The 20,650-nt window shown below is 39.5% G+C and overlaps 1 protein-coding gene across 3 annotated transcripts in view; it reads right to left on the bottom strand.

Annotated features, from left to right (window-relative positions):
* The window catches only part of RPTOR (regulatory associated protein of MTOR complex 1), a 539,367-nt gene that overhangs the window by 463,580 nt on the left and 55,137 nt on the right, over positions 1–20,650 (bottom strand). For all 3 annotated transcript variants that reach the window (XM_089539327.1, XM_089539336.1, XM_089539347.1), the window contains exon 3: positions 212–294. In XM_089539327.1, coding sequence (XP_089395453.1) covers positions 212–294 — 83 coding nt within the window. The remainder of the gene's footprint in view (positions 1–211; positions 295–20,650) is intronic.

Genomic DNA, 20,650 nt, shown 5'->3' with positions numbered 1-20,650 from the left:
TTTCAACCATGTTGAATCCTAATAACTTTTTGGAGGACACAAGATTACATATACAAGAAGAAAGAGTCAGCTAAGCAATGAATATTGTCAAATTATTAACATATATATGGTATATTCCATACATCAGGATGAACCCAGATCATTTTTGTGAAAAAATACTAGTACATGTTAGGAAAGGGAAGCTGTAAACTCATACGTAAAAGATACTTACTCTTGGTTGCCAATTTTCATACTGTTTCTGCAAATTTGCACCAATTGTTTCCAAAGCTTTCTGGGGCCCCATTGACAGAGGATCTAAGAAACACAAAATAACAATTAGATTGCTGACCAGCACCTGATCAAGTAACAAATTCTGTTTCAGTCAAGTGTGTGTGCATGTCTGCATATACACATGTACTGGCATGCAGATTCTACAACTTATGACAACATTTGTTTTTACTAACCTGATAAATTCTTCCAGGCTGACAATTACCAAACAGTGCTTTGCACACTCATCCTTCCATATTTACGGCTTTGCAAATTTGATTATTCATGGATTTGATTACTATGTTCTCTCTAGGAATATCTAGGTCCTCCAATGCAACTCTATGGTCACCTTTAACTAAAAGTTGCACTGAAAGACCTAGAGATTCCTAGAGGAATACTCTACTAGGCATTTATAGGTCATCTAGTTAAGTTCTATGGTGAGTGTCTGTTGGACGTTGACCACAGAGTTGCACTGGAGGACCTAGAGATTCTTAGAAGTGTCCTCTCAGGTAAAAACAAGGTGTTTTTGTTATCTGCGGTATTTGCGGTGCCCCTAACCCTAGCGAATATGGAGGGACAAATGTATTTTGTACAGGAGATTCTGGTTCTTACCTTGAAGGCAAAGCTGAAACAAATGCTTAGTAAAGATTAAGTTGATATCACCTGTGAGTTACTGATATATGGAATTTGGAAGAGAAGTGGCAATGTTTGCATACCTCTGAAAACGATGGGAAGGGAATCAGGAGAGGAGAGGGAGCAGCTGTCACAGGTAAGAAGTGTAACTGCCAAATATTGTATTGCCAGCAAACTGTAGTAGTTTGAATGTAGGATGACTATGGCGGGATACAGACCGCCCCTTTCCCCGACAGATCGGGGCCTCAGCTGCCACAGCGGCAGCCCTGGAGGCCCCGATCCACCACTTTTCCTGGCCTCAGGGAAGTGGCAAAAGGCTGCTTCCCTGCGGCCTGGAAAGGGCCAGGAAACAGCAGCAGGGAGAGAGAGAAAGGGGTCGCTCGGCCCCTTTCTCTTTAGTATCGCTGGTTGTGTAAAGGCCGCGCCAGCAATATGTGGCACGAAAGGAGCTCCGTTTTGGAGCTCCTTTGGGCGCCGCTGAAAGGGCGCCAAGACGTAATGGCCGTTACGTCAAAATGGCAGTGCCCATGTAGATAGGGTGTCGCCATTTTTACGTACTCAGTATGTATTAGGGTTAGGGAGCGTCTGTAAAGGATGCTCCCAGGCAACCCTAGCATGTACTGAGAATGTGCTTAATGGCTCATCTAAACAGGGCCTATGACTCTAGAGTCCAGACTTCAAATCTCAGCTCAGCCGTATAAATCCACTGGGTGACCTTGGGCAAGTTACATTCTCTCAGCCTCAGAAGATGACCATGGCAAATTCCCTCCAATTAAGCTTGCCAAGACAAACTCGTGTTTGCCTTAGGATGGCAGTAAGTCGGGAACAACTTGACGGCACACAACAACATTGTATCTTCAAATCTGGGAAGCATATTCAGGAGAAGCTATGTTTGTCATGCAGCAAAATAATACAAAATACACAAAATAACAATACCTTTATTGGCCAACCAAAATTCACAACACTGCTAAAAGAATTACCCCCAGTACCAAAGCTACATGACAAAAAGAACCAAGTTTAGATTTCTGTAATGCGCTCTATATGGGGCTACCTTTGTACCAAGTTCAGAAGCTTCAACTGATCCAGAATGCTGCAGCCAGACTGATCACCAGAACACCGAGATCAGAGCATATTACACCAGTATTGAAATCTTTACATTGGCTGCCGATCAGCTTCCGGGCACAATACAAAGTGTTGGTTATTACCTATTACCTATATGGCCTGGACCAGAGTTATTTAAAGGACTGCCTCTCCCTATATAATCCACCCTGCACTCTCAGAACATCTGGAACAAAAATATTAGAATATCCTAAAACCAAGTTGAAAACTACCTCTTGTAGAACATTTTCTGCGATGGCCCCTAGACTTTGGAACAACTTACTGGAAGAGATCTGTCTTATCACTTCTTTGGAAGCCTTTAAAAAGGTGCTTAAGATGGATCTCTTTCGGCGGGCCTATCCAACTGATCTCCTTTAATCTGATTTTGAATAATATTTTACACCTGAATATGATGACTCTATCTTCATGACTGTGAGCAATACTGTAACAACTCTTCCTTTTTTTTTCTTTTCTTTGATTGATGTATTCCAAATTATATATGTATTTTTATGATGTTTTTACTTGCTGTAATCCCGCTTTGATCCGAAGGGAAACGCAGGAAATATAAATTTAAAAAATATTATTTTATTAAGTTATATATGCACTGTCTACAAAGAAACATATAATTTATCTAGAATTCTTAAGTACATTTTCTGACATAAGCCCTATGGTGAAACTATCTTGACGTTACATACATGACTGGCACTTGTATACTTGTTTTTTGTTTATTACACAACTTAGCCATGGGAGTGCAATCTGAATAAAGATTACAAAAATGAGGGAGTAATGGATTCATATCTTCCATACAGTCAGTTCAGTACATCAGAATTTATATGGGAATGAAAATTATCAAAAGAAACAGCATTTTAATACTGGATGTTGATATTTTTCTTGCAGGAGTGGAGGGGGAGGAAATTACAGGCAAACAGCTGTTTCTTCCAAGGCAAGTCTTCCTAAAGATACATGTGCCATCACTCTGCTTCCACCCATAACCATAATAGAGATGTTCCTTTCCATTAATGAGAACTACCATTACTGACAAACTAAGTCAGTGATGGTGAACTTTTCCAAGACCAAGTCCCCAAACTCAGTGGCATTCCTGCACTGGGTGTCTCCAGGTGCCAAGGGTGGGACTTCCAAGGGGCAGGACTTCCAGGGGGTGGGAATTCCACCTTCCATAGGTAGGACTTCTGCCTTTTAGAGGCGGGACTTCCAGGGGGGAAACCCAAGGCACATAACACCGGTTTTGAAATCCCTTCACTGGCTGCCAATTAGTTTCCAGGCAAGGTGATTGGGTGTTGGGTGATTACCTTCAAAACCCTACATGGCTTGGGTCCAGAATACTTAAGGGATCGCCTACTTCTGTACTGTCCGTCCCGCCCTCTAAGGTCCTCAGGGAAGAATCTACTTCAGCCAATAAAATCTAGGCTAACTTCAGTCACCCAGAGGGCCTTTTCCATCGCAGCTCCGAAGCTATGGAATGACCTGCCGAAGGAGATCCTCAGCATTTCTACTCTTACAGCCTTTAAGAAGGCTTTTAAGATGAATCTCTTCTGGCAGGCCTTCCCTACCTAGTTCCTCTTCCCATTTACTGCGACTTACGTCACTCTGTCCACCAATTCTTCTCTTAAATTAATGAGAAGAATTACATTAAATTTAATTGAAATTATATTCTGGCCCCAAAAAGAAGAGCCCTCCCTCCGCCCCAACTGTCATCATCAGACCTAGAAGGGAGTGAAAAAGACAGGCCCAATTTCCATCAGGCCTAACTGTGAATTTACTGTAACTCACATCGCTCTGTTTTATTTTACTGTATTTTATTTATTTTTGTATTTTATTTTATTCTCTTTATTTTTATTGTTGTAACCTGCCTGGATTCCTTGTGATTGGGCGGGCTATAAATAAATTATTATTATTATTATTATTATTATTATTATTATTATTATGGCACACTCTCTCAGCTTCAGACTAGCAATAGCACATACACTCCCAACAGAACTTGCCAAGAAAACTCCATGATAGTTTCACCTTAGAGTCGCCAGGAACCGGTGATCAAAGGGAGAGAGGGTACTCTGGGCCCATAAGTTGGTAATAACTTGGAGGCACATAACAACAACAACAACAACAACAAGCATAATAAAGCACAGAAGGCACAGCACAAGGACAAGAACAAAGAGAGCCAGTGGTTTGAGCGTGCAACTCTGGAGACCAGGGCTTGATTCCCAGCTCAGCCATGAAACCCATTGGGAGACCTTGGGAACAGTCTCTCAGTCTCAGAGGAAGGCAATGTCAAATTCCCTCTGAAGAAACTTAGAGTCCCCCTATGTCTGGAAAGACTTGAAAGAACACAAAAACAGGGGCAAGTCACACTCTCTCAGCCTCAGAGGGTGGCCATGTTAAAAAAAAAACCCTCTGAAGAAACCTTGTCAAGAAAACCCTGCAAGACGGTAGCGATAAATCAGAAACAGACGCAATCCTGCTCAAAATGGAGGACCTTTTGGACTCCTTCCAGGACAGAAAGAGGTGGGAAGGTCCCCTAACGTTGCACCTCTCCACCAGGGTTTGAATCCCAGCTCAGCCATGGAAACCCACCAGGTGACCTTGGGCAAGTCATACTCTCACAGCCTCAAATGATGGCAATGTCAAAAATCCCATCTGAACAAATTTTGAAAACTTGAAGGCACAACAATATGTAATATAGATGTAAATAAACCTGACGAACTGAACTTATATTTTTGACTGTTTTTAGCTTTTATGTCCATTTTTCTTGAATGTCTTGAACGTCCTCCGTTCTGAGCATGGCTAAGAAGCATGGATTTATATTTATAGAATTGTTTTTTAGCGTTTATTTTGTCAGGTCCTTCATTTTCCTTGACTATCCTTCATTTTCAGCATGAATAAGAAGCATAAATTTATAGGAGTGGGGTTTTTTTAGTGTTTATTTGATCACGCCCTACATGTTCCTTGAATGTCCTCCATAGAACACCTTGTCCATACTGATATTCAGACTAACAGGGCTGATTCTCTGGATTCATGCCCACTGTAGAAATGTAGTCCCCGCTGGGCTATGAAACCCACTGTGGGGGAACCTTGGCCAGGACACATTCGCTCAGCCTCAGAGGAAGACAAATGGCAAACTGGAAGGCGCACAACACACACACATCAGAAATGTAGTCCCCGCAGAGCTATGAAACCCACTGTGGGGGAAATCTTGAGCAGGACACATTCTCTCAGCCTCAAAGGTGGCAAACCCCATCTACATAACATGCCAAGAAAATCCCATGGTAGGTCACCAAAAACAACAAGGCACAAAACACATACTCACCCCCAAAGTGACACTCTCTCAGCTTCAGAAGATTACAATGGCAACTCCCCTCTACAAAACGTGCCAAGAAAGCCCTATGGTAGGTCACCAGAAATCCCCAGGATAGAGTGCCCAGAAACTACTTGAAAGTGTACACACACATAAAGCCACACTCTCTCAGCCTCAGAGAACAACAATGGGAAACCTCATTTGAAGAAACTTACCAAGAGAGGGGGAGAGGAAAAGGAGGAAAAGGAGGGAGGACTTGTAGGACACCAGCATGGACGAAGGAGAGAGGAAGGGAATTGAAGGAAGAGGGAGGGAGGGAAGATATGTGAGATGCTGGCAGGGAAAGGGGGGCGAGGAAGGGGAGGGATGGAAGAGTGAGGAAAGGGAGGAAAAGGAGGGAGGAAAATGGCAAAGCTTGTTTGAAAAAATTTCCAAGACTTGAAGACATACCACACACACCCAAGTCTGGAAGGGGGGTAGGAGAAGAACAAAATGGCATCCCCCAGGAGTCTGTGCCGGGGGGGGGGGGGGGCGCTTCCAACAGGAAAGGGCTGGGCTTTGTTCTGCATTGGACAGCTAGGTTGCAACAAGGAGTAACCCTGACCCACGTGACTCCCCACCCCTCCTTGCTGTGATCTTGTTGTTCCGGGGCAAACTGGACTGGTACAAGGAGCAGGGCTGTATGCACATGTACGCGCGCCCCCGCCCTGCCATACACCCCTTCCACTGGTGGCTGCCATGCCCTCGCGAACTGGGCCATGTGCCAGAAGTGGCACACGTGCCATAGGTTCACCAACCCGGAACTACGTTCAGTGGCCAACAGGGTGGAAATCCAGGACAAGCCCACAACAGGAACAAAGAGTTAAATCCATTCTCAAGCCCAGGGGCTTCAATGACATTTGGTGAACAAAATTCAAGCCCGCCAAGATCAAATCACATGCTTAACATAACTTCTGGACTGGCTTTAATGCTGGTTACAAATTAATTCAACTTTTGGAGAAACTCAGTACACTTTTGAGCACAAACTGAATTGCTTTACAACATGGAAAACTCCTACTCAAAAAAGAGGTTGCTGTTTTTACATATGCACCTCATCAGACAATTATGCTTCCCAGTTAAGCCCTTGTAAAGCTGTATTTGAGATTCTTTAACGATCAGTGTGTCCTTCCCTGTGATAGATGAACCTATATGTCTTTCAAATGTTTAACATAAATATTCAATTTCATATCTTCTATGCTATCACTTCAGGACATTAGAATTTTTATGTAGGTGAAGATTACCAACCCAAACTTAGTATTTTTATTCTGCAGGATAATATTTTTCTTACAGTGGAAAAGGAGAACAGGGGAACAGCTAATGCTTTCTCAAAGACAAATCAAAATGATTCATAAGAAACAAAAGAAAAAAGTAAGCCCTTGTGTGTTCTGATCATATTTCATCAAAACAGAGGTCCTAGGTCAGATATAATCAAGGCCACTGCAGTACAAACACAGAATGTGGTATCAGCGTAGAAGAATTCAGTATCTTGAACTTTACTGCTTTTTCACAAAACAGAAAAACTCATAAAAAGTTCTCAATATCCTACAACAGTAGCAGAAGCTATGGAGGAGTGCACTATGCAAGGATTGCAGTAACAGTCCTTCTATAGACCTGTATCTGTTAGCTCTGACTTCTACAGGTTATACTCCTGTATTCACCAAACATTCCCTTATTTCAAACCTTGCCAAACGATAACAGATAAACTGTGCTAGTTTGGTATCATGGTTTGAGGGTTGGACTGTGACTCTGGAGACCAAAGTTTGATTCCCTGCTTGGCCATGAAACCCACTGTGTGACCTTGGGCAAGTCACAGGCTCTCAGGGGAAGGCAATGTCAAATCTTCTCTGAACAAATCTTGCAGAGAAAATCCCAGTACAGGGTTGCCTTCAGGTTGCTGTAAGTCAGAAATAACTTAGACACACAAAAACAAAAACTATATGTTTATTTTGGTAGTGGCTAAATTCCAGGGGCTTAAATATCTGACAAAGGTACCTAGAAGACTTTATCAATTTTTCCAGCTATTGAGTATCAAAAGTCACAAATAATAGTTATTATGAAACATATAGGCGGGTTACAGACGGGCAAAAAGGGGTGTGCTCATGACGTCATGAAGGTATAGCGTTTAGACGGCCCTTACCTGAATGCCGCCATGAACACGCCGCCTGCACGCCCCAAGCGGGAAGAAGCGGCATTAAAAAGGTGCCGCTTTTTTCCGCTTCTTTTCTATATACTGCGCAGCTGCGCATCTCCGTCTGTAAGCTGCTGCACTGGTACGCCAGAATTGTTATGCCGCTAATTTAAGTTGCCCATTTAAAGGCTCCAAGTCAGCTGCGTCGCATAATGAGTTGGGGTCCTGGAACATGCGCAGTTTGCACCGAGGCTCTAATTAGAGCATCAGATGCCATGCAGATGTGGAAGCTGCACCACAGCTGCACTCTATTTTAATGCTTGTAACCCTAACCCTAGAGCAACATGTACGCATGCGCTGCTAGAATTGTGGAAAGTTTGGAATTTAAAGTGAACCCCTACACACATTCCTGCACCATTTTCACCTAACAATAAAAAAACACTAAAACTTTAAATATTTACATATGTACAAGGGAGGTGATGGGGGATGGCAGGGGGACAGCTGTGGCAGCAGCGACAGCTGTGGCTGTGCATTGCAGATTCAGCAAGAGCGCGGGGACCAAAGGAGAGGAGGCATCCATGATGCTAGTGACACTGGCAACGTGCAAGCGGACAAGGATGCCAACACCAGCTGATCACCAGCTGGCAGGAGGCCACCTTTGTTCTTGGGTAGGGCGGGGGGAAAAGTTTAAAGGGGTCTGGGTGCTTTAAATGTGCACATACGCCTTCTGCCGCCGGTGCTGACCGCTGCAGCTGCGCATCCGCCAGCCGGCAAAAGAAAAAAAAAGCCGCGTTTTTGGCCGCCCGTGCAGAAGCTGCCTCTCTCTTTGCAGCGTCCTGCGAGGCAGCGGTATAGAAGTTGCAGGTAAGAAACGGCCCCAGGTGAGGCGTCTTCACTACCCCCAGTGTGGAAGCCCCATACACCTTAGCCACGCCCCCGGGGTGGGCGGTCTGGAGGTTCCGCATTCAGGGGAAGACACCTTCAAGACGTCTTCCCCTGCCCGTCTGTAACCCGCCATAGTTTTGGTTTAATTTATCAGAAAATTAGAGTTACCTTGGTAAAGGACTTGGATATACTGTCGACCCTTGACTTTTGAGTGGGTTAGGGGTGCAACTCCACTGCGAAACTCCAAATTCATGAATAAAGCAGGTGAGACCAGTGCACGTGCGGGGAACTCTCTGAAGCCTTGGAAGGGGAGGAAAGAGGGTTCATTCATGCATCCCCCGCTTCCCTCCTGCTGCTCCTGAGGCAGTGGAGAAGGGGTGAGAGCAGTGTGCACACACCCTCCCGGATACTCCCTCCATCCTTGGGTTTTCCCTCACTCACAGGGGGAAAGCCTGGGAGGGACAGAGGGGGAGGAGTATACAAGTCAAGGGACGACTGTAGTTTATTGACTTGTATGGTTGAGCTAAAGTACTCCTTGCTCCTTAGACGTACTCAAACTAGTTATACCACCTGAACCAAGTTTTCTGTTCAGTGTTAGAAACCACATTATGTGTGCACGTGTCATTTTATGGTAATTTCATGAATTTCATAGGGTTTTCTTAGGCAAGGAATACTCAATGATGGTTTTGTCAGTTCCTCTGAAATACAGCCTACAACATCACATTAGGATCACACTGAGGAGGTAGCAAGCTTGTTTTCTGCTGTTCCAGAGAACAAGACATGGAACAATGGATGCAAGCTACAGGGAAAGAGATTCCACCTCAACATTAGGAGGAACTTCCTGACAGTAAGGGCTGTTTGACAGTGGAACACACTTCCTTGGCTGCATATAGCCTTCCAGCACCCACTTCAATCCTCCCCCAAATTGTTGGGGGGGGGGAGTATATTAATATATATTGAAGGTGAAAGTGTTCAGATGTGGCAATGGCTGCAGAAGCCTAAATTGGCTACAGCTGGAGTCCAGAGCAGCAGCCGGATGTTGAAGGTCAACTGAACAGGACTAAATGTAAATACGCTAGGTTTTCTGTCTCAAGATGTATTGGTGTCTGTGATGCACAGCAACTTGTCTGTGGTGCATAGCAACTTGTATATGAAGAGGCTGGACTTAGCGGTCGCCTTGTGGTAATATTGTATATAAAGAAAACGCTGTTCTGGTGAATTGTGGGAGTTTGGGGAGTCTGGGAGTTTGAGATAGTGTGGTGTGACAGTAAGAGTTTTTGTATAGTAGTGACTAGCTCGTGTTTATCTGAAATAAAGTAATAAAGCCCTCTAAGGAGTGAAATACTGCTAGTGAGTGATTCTTTGATTTAGCAGCTGTTTCTCCAGGCGTTGTTCCAGCAAGCTAAGGGCCTGTTTTGGGGTTTTCGCTCTGTTCCTGAGTTGGGGATATAGCCGGCATCTTCATCCATTTGGCACCAGACCAGAACCATGGGCAAGGTTCATCGCCCAAAATATCAACAGAGTACCCCAAACTGGCAAATGGAAAATCATGCACACAGAAGCCTTTATGGGAAGCAATTTGTCATTTAACTGCTATTCGCAAAGGCTTATTTTAAAATCCACCTCCACATTTAAAAACTTGTTCTTTGAGAGAAACCTAAAAAATCAGTATTTGCCATTTGAGAGAATAAATATAAGAGCCAGCGTGCCACATAGTTTGAGTATTGGACTACAACTCTGGAGACCAGGGGTTGATTTCCAGCTCGGGTGATCATGGGAAAGTCACATGCTCTCAGCCTCAGGAGAGACAATGGCAAACATCCTCTGAACAAATCTTGCCAAGAAAACCCCATAATAGGTCCGCCTTAGGATCGCCATAAATCAAAAACAATTTGAATGAATGAATGTAAAAGTAATTTCTAAAGCACTAGGACCACTTTTTCTTTTCTCCAGACCCTGGTGGGCTTAGCCTCAAATGCATTTGCAATGTTGGGATGTATTTGGGGCTAAGGCTACCAAGATCTGAGGGAAAAAATGGTCCCAGTTTTCAGAGATTTCCCAGACCTGTTTAAAAGGTCCAAATCTTTCAGGGTATGGGGACCAACAGCCTTCACTGACACAGCTTAGAAGAAAGGAATTAAAGTTCCTTGCCTTCAGCCTATGATTCCCTCACCCACATATCCTGTGCCTACTATGTTTTGTAATCATGTATTCAACATCGTACCCAGCATGGCTGCCAGAAGCTGTTGTTGTTGTTGTTGTTGTTATCCCACATTATTATTATTATTATTATTATTATTATTATTATTATTATCCTGCCCTTCTCCTAAGGCTGGGACTCAGGGAGGCTTACAACATTTAAAAAATACAATATAGTTAAAAGCGTACAAAAATAGTATATTAAAACAGAATTAAATTACTATAATAATTAAAACAAATTCAATACTAAAATCCAATTTAAAAGATTAAAATGCTTAAAATACATTAAAACAATATAACAGCACCCCATCACCTGCCTTAAAAACTTTCTGGCTTAGGTCAAAATCCTATAAACACACACAAGGACATACACAAACAAAACACATACACACATGCAGTTATAGCATTATCCAGTTGTAAGAACTAGCTAACTGGTTAAAATCAATCCAGTTAGAAACTTTCTAATGAAAAAAGGTAATTTGAAAATTATGTGAGACAATAACCTTAAAGACAAATAATTAACAAAACAATGATTGTAAAATGCTCAAGGTAGACTAATCAACAGACTCTAGTTGTATTAATGTAAACATTTAAAATAAGAGGAAGAGATATTGTTTGGATCAAGGGGATTGTTCTGGAGCGACAAGGGAAGTTAAATTAGTTGTAGAAATCTATACAGGGATTATATTGGATATAATCATCTTTGTATATGTCTGACGAATTGATTTGTTTTATATAATAAAAAATTTAAAAAGGTAATTCAATTAAATTCATGTTTAATTTTACTGAAAAGTTCACTTAAGATGAACTTTCAGCATTAACTTAATTTCAGAATTAAGTATTAAGTTAGTAATTAAATGAGTATCTATGCTGAAGAGCCAACAAATTTTACATGTTCTAGATCTTTAATAAATGCAAGTAGCTATAGCAGTCTTATTTTTGTTAATGATTAGAGTATGATAGTTTAAATAATTCCAATGTTAAAAGATTTTATATGATAAGTAATAAGGCCTGTTTGGAAGGAGTGGTCTTCTCTGCAGCTAGATGTTCCTCCTGTTTTATACAGCAGGCACCACACAGAAGCTCTTCATGTGTTCAAGGAAACTGAATTTTAAAGCTCTTACCCCTGGGACTTTTGTTGGGAATCACATGTGCATCAATAAGATAAACAAAATGGAGGGTGAGATTATAAAGGAGATGAGATTATTAGGTATGTGTGAAAGGGAAAGCAAGATAAGGTTTTTCGATGGATTAGATGAGATGGGGTATTCAAAAATTCAAGTTACTGTTTCTTTATCTTCAAAACTCAGAAAATTGACTAATTATGCGTGTATATGTGTCTATATATACTTCACTCTGGGAAGGATTACTGCACAGGCTTTTAACTTAAATGTAAATAAGAATTTAACATAAAAGTAATAATTAAAGTTTCCCCACTTCTAACATAAATGTTACTGAATTTGAGTTTTTAGCTTTTCAGTGATTAACTAAACACATTGGCCCTTTCCCACTAACTTTCCCTATTTCTGGTATTACACACAGTGAAGTGCTTACACTGAAGCCTTCAACTTTTCTTCCACTACCCAGACAGCATATTACAAAATTACATCTGAAATCTCCCTGTGGCTTTAGAAATGCTTTGAGTATTGCAGCCAGTACCCCTCTGCTGGCTCTGCACTGTGTTCCAATAACAAGTGTTGCCTCTGTGAATTACAAGGAATTGGTTCACAGAGAAACACTTTTCCAACTATCACTGTTGCTGCAGGATAATTAAATTTCTTGTAATTGTTCCACTATGTGGCACATTGCCCAGTATTGCAGGAACACCTGCAACTGTCAGCTACTGGACTAAATCAGAGTGATGCCATTTACCTATCTCCCATGTCAAACAACCTCAAAAAGAAACAAAAGGCACAGATATCTAACTTCTGTTGCACTGGGACTTGTAAATAGTATGGTATAAAAGTTAGTGTTGGATTGGGATTTGAGAGTGCCAGGCTGCAGACCCTACTGAAGCATGAAGTTCACTGGTTAACATGTCTTGGCGTAGTCACTCTCTCTCAGACTGCCCTACCTCATAACATTTTCGTAAGGATAAACTAGGGGGAAAGAAGCTCATGTACACCACCTTGTTCTTGTTGTAAACATATACATAAATACCAGTCATGGAAGAGTGTATGGCATCTTGGCTCATAATCCCCCTTTCCCTCTCAAAAGAGTTTTTCAAACAGTGCCATGAATCCTCTTAATTAAAATAGAACACTTGTCTTTTTCAAAAGGTTGCTGCTGTATATCAAAAGAACTGAAATGTTTATGTTTACTCATATTTTGAGCCCTGGCGACAATTTTATGAAGGGAAAAGATCCTCCAAGGAAGCAAGGTTTTATAAAAGGAAGGAAGAAGGCTGCCCCCTTCCAGTCAGAAAGTGTCATTTCCATGTTAAGGTAAGTGGGAAAAGGGAGCAGGCTAGTTAGAACTTTGTCTCCTGACCTTTATAATGCACAGTGTTATGGGGCCAAGGAAGAGCTCACTTCTCCACACTATCTCTCCATATCTTCCCCAGCAGCCCCTTCTCATTGTTCCACAACAGCAGAGTTAAGAGCATCCTTACAATACAATGCTGGTATTTTGACTATAATGTTGGATCATTTCTAAATTGTTCCCTGAAGCACAAGCACAAGATGAATGTGTTAAAATACATGCAAAGAGGGGATAATGAGAAACTGTACATGTTTGCCCAAGCAAGAATCATGTCTCTGTGGACTCCAAAATGCTACAGGGAATATTTGTAAGTTTAATGGAACCAGCCTGATATCATGGACAAAAAGAACAAATTTAATATTGACTGGTGAAGGAATAGCAGCAGTTCTAGGTGAAAGGAACAAAGAACACAACGGCATAGGTATTTTTGCTATTCAGATTATCTTGAAAAAAATTGCACAGAAGTCTGCTATTAGCCATTGCTTTTATAAACTGGCTGGATTGTACACAAATACAAAAGATAGTACGAAATAACCTCTGTTCATATCTACGATTACCTTTGAAGATACCGTCAAAAGAAATAATATTTATTCAAATCAGCAATCTATATGATGAAGATTATACTCAGTTTGGGCCAATTTCATTCTGGGGGGAAAACACTTTTCTTCCTTGAATGCAGCAGCTGTATTAATATTACTGCATTAGTGTGCAGAGGACAGAGGATAGAGCGTACTCAGTAAGTTTAAATTTATGCTTAGTCACAAGTCTCATGAAATAAACTTGCATTCTAAGCCTAGTCTAACATATTGGCAATTGTGCTATTAAAATGGGGCAAAATCCATACACACTTCTTAGGACGCCTAAAGGAAAGGTGGAATACAAACATGAAGGGAAAGGCCAAAATCAATTAGATAAGCAGCCATTCATTCAAAGGCAAAGACTGTAAAACTAATCTGAAATTAGTCTAGAGACATCACAGAGCTGAACTAATCTTGCCAAGGAAATTCTGTGATAGGTTCAACTCAGGGTCACCATAAGTCGGAAATAACTTGAAGGCACATGACAACAATCATCTTAAGTCATGACTGCTCTCTTTAATGCTCCGTTTTAAGACAAACTTCAAGATCAGAAATCAGCAGAGAAACTCCCTGCAAAATCCACAAATGTGGTAATTAAGGTTAGATCATTATACAGGTGAGTATCCCTTATCTGATTAAGGTTATACCATTAAGGTTATTATCTGAGTAAAGTTATATCCTTATACAGGTCAGTATCCCTTATCTGAAATGCTTGGGACTAGAAGCACTTCAGATTTCAGATTTTTTCAAATTTTGGGATGCCGACACACACACACAGAGAGAGAGAGAGAGAGAGAGAGAGAGAGAGAGAGAGAGAGAGAGAGAGAGAGATCTTGGGGTACAACCCAAGTCTAAACATTAAATTTATTTATTAGTTTATATTTTGTGGAAATGTTACAGATGCTGCAATGTTATTTACCTGGAGGGAGAATTAAAGCTGCCATCATTGGGGGCAGAAACACACATATATGTTGAAAATTAGTTTAAGGTCCCATGCTACTTAAATCAGGATGATCTGAAAAGGAGATGGAGCAATAGTGGGTTCCTTGCATTTTTCAGAAACTAGCACTTCAAAATGTCATTTCTGCATGAGAATTCTGTACTGAAATACACTGGGTACACAGATCACCAGTAAGGTTTATCAACATAACCAGGCTAGTACAAGGTCCACTCACAGGCAGGAAATAATAGGCACAGTCATTTATAAACATGGTTTTGGTTCCAGACTACAGTATTTGAAAAACTCTGCCTCTCTATATGAGCCTGCTCATGCTGTAATATCTGTAAGAGAAGGCTTTCTCTTGATCTCACCACCATCCCTTGACATAAGAGAAAGCCTTCTCAGTGGCTGCTCACAAGTTATGGAACTCCCTTCCCTGGGAGGTCTAGTTAGCTCCCTTGGCTGTCTTTTCACCAGCAAGTAAATAATTTTCATATTTAAGGAAGCTTTTGTGTTTTAGAGAACTGCGGCAGATAAAGCTTTTAATGGAAGATGGAGTGTTTTTGTTTCGTTACGTTTTTAAGTGCCTTTTAATGCTATTTTTTTTTTTAATATTCTTTATTAATTTTCCATCCAAAAAAGATAAAAAAAAGAAAGCATATTTATACACGTCTTCATATTTCGTGCGATTGTTATACCTTTCATTAACACATTTATGTATACAATATTTTGTTTGACCTTATTTTGTTCCCCTTCCTTAAATTCCCTGTTATCTTTATATTTCAATACTAAGGTTCTTCTGCCCTCTTCCACACTTATTTTCTATCTCACAGTGAAAGAATCCTATTAAAATGTCTTAATTATCTTCATTTATCTATTTCAATACAGTTTTTACTCCCTTGTGATAAGATCAGTAACACTTGCCTTTCCTGATATCATCGAGTCAGTTTCCATTCATTCATCAAATAGAATTGTTGAATATTTCCCATTTTTAAGTTTTAAGTAATTTATAAAGAGTTGCCATGTCTTCAGTAGGTCCTTCTTTATTTTTCCCTTTAACATTAGAGTTAAACAGTCCAGTTCCATGTAGTCGTATAACTTCATTAACCATTGCTCTACAGATGGAATTTTTGTATCCTTCCAAGTTCCCGCGTATAAAACTCTGGCTGCTGATGTCATGTAAAAGATCACTTTTTCAAATTTTCCGAGCTCATCCGTTTGATCTATCATGGACAGTAGATAGAGTTTGGGGTCTTTTCTAAATGTAATTTTTAGTATCTCTATCATTTCTCTATGTATATCCGACCAATAACTTTGTGCTTTTTCACACAGCCACCAACAATGGTAATACGTTCCCTCCTCCTTTCCACACTTCCAGCACTTATTATTATTATTTTTATTGATTTTTGATAATACATGAGGGGTAAGGTGCCATCTATATTGCATTTTAATTGTTTTCTCGAAGACCCAAATTTGGTGTAATTTTCATTCTTTTCTTCCAGTTCCTTTCCCATTGCTCCATTGGTATAACTTGTCCTATGTCCCTGGCCCAATCAATCATACATTTTTTAACTGTTTCTTGTTCCAAGTCGAGTTTTAAGAGTAATTTATAGATTCGAGATATTTCTTGTTTACCTTCTTCTTTAATTATTCTTTCAAATTCATTATCACTCGATCCTATGCCCTCCGTCTTTTGATCTATCAAAAACCTTTCTCTTAAACGTCTATATAGGAACCAATTACATTTAAACTCATCGGCAACCAGTTCTTCTGTTTTCAGTCTTCTTTGATCACTTTCCACTATCGTAATATCGTCGTAAGTTGGCCATTTATGACAGGACATTTTCTCACTTCTAAATAGCGCTTCATTTATGGAAGTCCATAACGGTATTTTGGGGACCCATAATTGTTTTATTTTCTTCCATACATTCATTAGAGATTTTCTAATGATATGATTGGAAAATTCTTGATTGACCTTAATTTTTTCATATATCAGATATCCGTGTATTCCATATATCATATCTGCGTGTTCCAAATTCAAAAGTTTTAGTTTCTCCAGCCTTATCCAGTCCAAAATCCATGTTGTCACTGAGGCTTGATAATATAATTTTAAGTTGGGTAGAGACACGCCTCCTCTTTCCACCGCATCGTATAACAGTTTCATCTTGATTCTTGGCTTTTTACCATTCCATATAAAGTCCGATAGATCCTTGTTCCATTTCTTAAAGGGAATTTCATTTGTAATAATTGGTAAGTTTTGCAGCAAGTACATAATTTTGGGAAGGATTGACATTTTAATTACAGAGATTTTACCCATCCATGAAATCTTTAGTCTCTTCCATCTGTTCAACTCCTTTTTAATTTCTTTCCACACTTTCTCGTAATTATTACCAAATAGTTCAGTATTTCTTGATGTTATATCAATTCCTAGATATTTGATTTTCTTCCTTATTTGGAACTCAGTTTTAGCTTGAATTTCCCACATGTCTTCATCTGCAATATTCATCCCCAATAACTGTGTTTTTTGTTTGTTTACTTTAAAGCCCGCAACTTTACCATATTTCTCTAGTTTATCCATCAATGCATCCATACTCTTTTTTGGGTTCCTCAAAAAAATTGCCAAATCGTCTGCGAAAGCATTAATTTTATATTCCCATCCTTTAATTTTCACTCCTTCAATTTCTTTGTCTTGTCTAATTTGGGATAGTAGTATTTCAAATGTTATTAGGAAAAGTAAAGGGGAAAGAGGGCACCCCTGTCGCACACCTGATCTAATCTGGAATATATCTGATTTTGAACCGTTAATTATAATATTAGCTTTTTGTTCCGAATATATCTTATTAAGCCAAGTTAAAAAATTTGCTCCCATATCCATATGTTCCATTACTTTCTTCATAAAGTTCCAATTGACTTTATCAAACGCTTTCTCGGCGTCTAAAAAAATCAGTAAAAGCTGCTTATCAATGTGTTTTTGGTGATATTCAATCAAGTTCAATATGTTTCTTATATTTGTTTTAATATACCTTTTTGGCAAAAAGCCATTTTGATCGTCGCCTATATAGTCCTTGAGGATAGCTTTCAATCTCTCGGCCAGTATTGTAACAAAAATTTTGTAGTCTGTGTTAAGCAGTGAAATCGGTCTAAAATTTGCAGGATCTAATTGGTCTTTTCCTTCCTTGGGAATTACAGTGATGTGCGAATATGTCCAAGTTGGTGGCAACTTGCTGTCTAGTATTCCATTCATCACCTCCTGAAGCGGACCTATTAACTGTTGGATAAAAGTTCTGTAAAATTCTGAAGGATATCCATCCGGACCTGGTGATTTATTTGGCTTAGCCTTTTTTATTGCAGTGAGGATTTCCTCTTTCGTGATGGGTTTATTCAATTTTTCCCTCTGTGACTCTGAGAGTTGAGGGATTTTACATTGGTTTAGGTATTCTTCCATCTCTTTTGTACTGGTTGGTTGTTCCTTATAAAGCTTAGTATAGAATAGTCTAAAAATCTGTTTTATTTTCCCTAGTTCTGTTATTATTTGATCACCGTCTTTAATCTTCCGAATTATTCTTCTGGCTCTTTCTTTCCTTAAATAGTGCGCCAGCATTTTCCCAGGTTTATCTGCATTTTCAAAAAACTTCTGTTTTGTGAATTGTATTTTCTTTTGAATTTCTTCCATCGTGGCTTGTGATAGTTGCTTTTGCAATATTTGAATTTCTTTAATTTTCTCCTTATCTTTAGGATAAATCATCAAATATTTCTCCCTTAGTCTTATTTCTTCTTTAATTTTATTCATTAATCTCTCCTTATTGTTCTTTATTTCTGAGCTCTTTTTTATTAATAATCCTCTAATTACTGCCTTAAATGAGTCCCAGACTATCTGTGTTGAGACTTCATTTTTCAGATTCACCATGAAAAAAAACTTTATTTCCTCTGCGATTTCTTTAACCAAATCTTCATTTTTCAAGATGTTCATATTTAGTCTCCAGGAAAATTCTCTTCTAGGTATTTGTAGTTTAAGTAAAACGGGATTATGGTCTGACCAAGTCTTGGGCATGGTGTCAATCTTGTTAATTCGGGGGCATAAAGTTGAAGAAACTAAAAAAAAGTCAATCCTGGACCATGATTTATGGCGATTAGAAAAAAAAGTAAAATCTTTGGCATGTCCATGTTTAAATCGCCATGCATCATGTAGATCCATTACATCCATAATCTCAAAAAATTCCCGGGGTAATTTCCCTTGATTCTTCTTAATTTTAACATCTGAGGCTCTATCAATCAGAGGGTCAATTACTCCATTCCAGTCCCCCATCATAATTAGATTATCATAGTTAAGTTCTTTAGTTTCGTCCAAAAGCTTTTTATAAAAAGGCCCCTTGTTGTCTAAAGGTCCATAAACGCCTACACATAAATAAATTTTTTCCTGTATTCGTACTTCTATCATTACGAAGTGGCCATTTTCATCATTCTTGATTTCTTTCGCTTCATAATTCGAGTTTACATATATCACCACTCCCTTTCTTTTTGAGTTTGAAGCTGAGATGAATTCTTGTCCCAGTCTAGGGTTTCGTAAGTGTTTTATGTCTTTCCTCTTAATTCTCGTTTCTTCCAGGCAAATAATATCCAATTTTAACTTTTGTAAAGTATGAAATACCTTTTTCCGTTTCTGGGGCGTATTAAGACCTTGTATGTTCCATGATAGTATCTTCAGCTGCTCCATAGTCTTTAATTCTATCCACTGTTGTTCAATTACTTTACTGTCCCTCGTTTATTTCTGTCTCTCCTTCTTCTATCTCTCTTGTTACAGCTTCTGTTCCACCTACCGCACCTTCCATTAATTCCGCATCCACAGTAGTCTTGTTTCCTTCTTTTTCTACTTCCTCTTCTTCCCTTCTCATGCTTCTTGTCTCCATCTGGAAAGGCGGGATATTATCTTTCCTACTCGACTTCGTTTTCTCCTTCTCTTTAATTTTTTCCCGTACTTCCTCTTTATCCTTATCCATATTTTGTTGCTTTCTCTGTGCATCTTTTGGGTTTTGTATGTATTGTTCCATAAATTGCCTAGCTTCCTCTGTTGATAGTACTCTAATCTTCTTCTTCTTGTACCAGAAGCTCAATCCTTCGGGAATTTCCCATCTATAGGCAATATTGTCACGTCTCAGTTGTGTGGTCAGGAAGTAGTAATCTCTTCTTTTTCGTAACAGTCTCGTGGGAATATCTTTAAAAACCTTCAAAGTATTTCCCTGGAATTCAAACGGAGTTTCATTATGTCTTTGGAGGAATGTATCCCTTATCCGGCGTCTAAGAAAGTAAATTATTAGGTCTCTTGGGAGGTCTTTTCGTTGCGCTACTGGAGAGCTCACTCGAAAGATCCGGTCAATTTCTTGTTCCATAGATATCGTATCTTTATCTAAAAATTCTGCCAAAGTTGGTATTAACTTAAGCCATAAATCTTCATCTTTCTCCTCCGGGAGTCCTCTTATCTTCACACATTTCTCTCTAAATTTTAATTCCCAAATGGCTCTCTCGTCCAGTTCATCTTCTCTTTTATTTCTTATCTGTGTTAATTCTTCCTCTACCTTCTCCGAGTAGTTCTCCAACTTGGTTAGCCTCTTTTTGGCATTTACTATTTCCGTAGAAAGCTTTTCCATAGATTGGTTTATTTCTTTCAAATCTGTTCGTATTTCTTGACGTATCTCCTTCTTGAAATCCCGCATTTCCTGCTTCATCTCAACTCTTGTATCGTTTAAATCTGATCTCAGTTTCCTTATCTCCTCTAAAATGGAGGTATTTGTGTCAATTTTCTCCAAAGAAGGTCGTCTCGCAGGAGGTTGTTGTTGTTGTTGTTTGACACTTTTTCCTGATGCCATCTTTTAAAAGTATTATATATTACCAACTCTATTTAAACACTTTCTAGTTTCACACAAAGTAATCTTCTATATTTCTGAGCAGTCTATGTAAAAAGGTGATAAGTATTCAATTTTTAATCTATCATCTTTCAAGTATCTACAACTTATAAAAATAGATATATATTCTTAATAATTTCTAATTACTTAATTAAGAAAAAATTAGTGAAAGACAACTTAATTAACTATAACCAGATTAAAGCTTTTAAG

This window comes from Sceloporus occidentalis, unplaced genomic scaffold (genome assembly GCF_023333645.1).
Source record: "Sceloporus occidentalis isolate IW3139 unplaced genomic scaffold, rSceOcc1.0.p SCAF_1, whole genome shotgun sequence".
NCBI lineage: Eukaryota > Metazoa > Chordata > Lepidosauria > Squamata > Phrynosomatidae > Sceloporus > Sceloporus occidentalis.
Note: the sequence above shows the minus strand (reverse complement) of the source record. Positions and strands in the feature narration are given on the sequence as shown.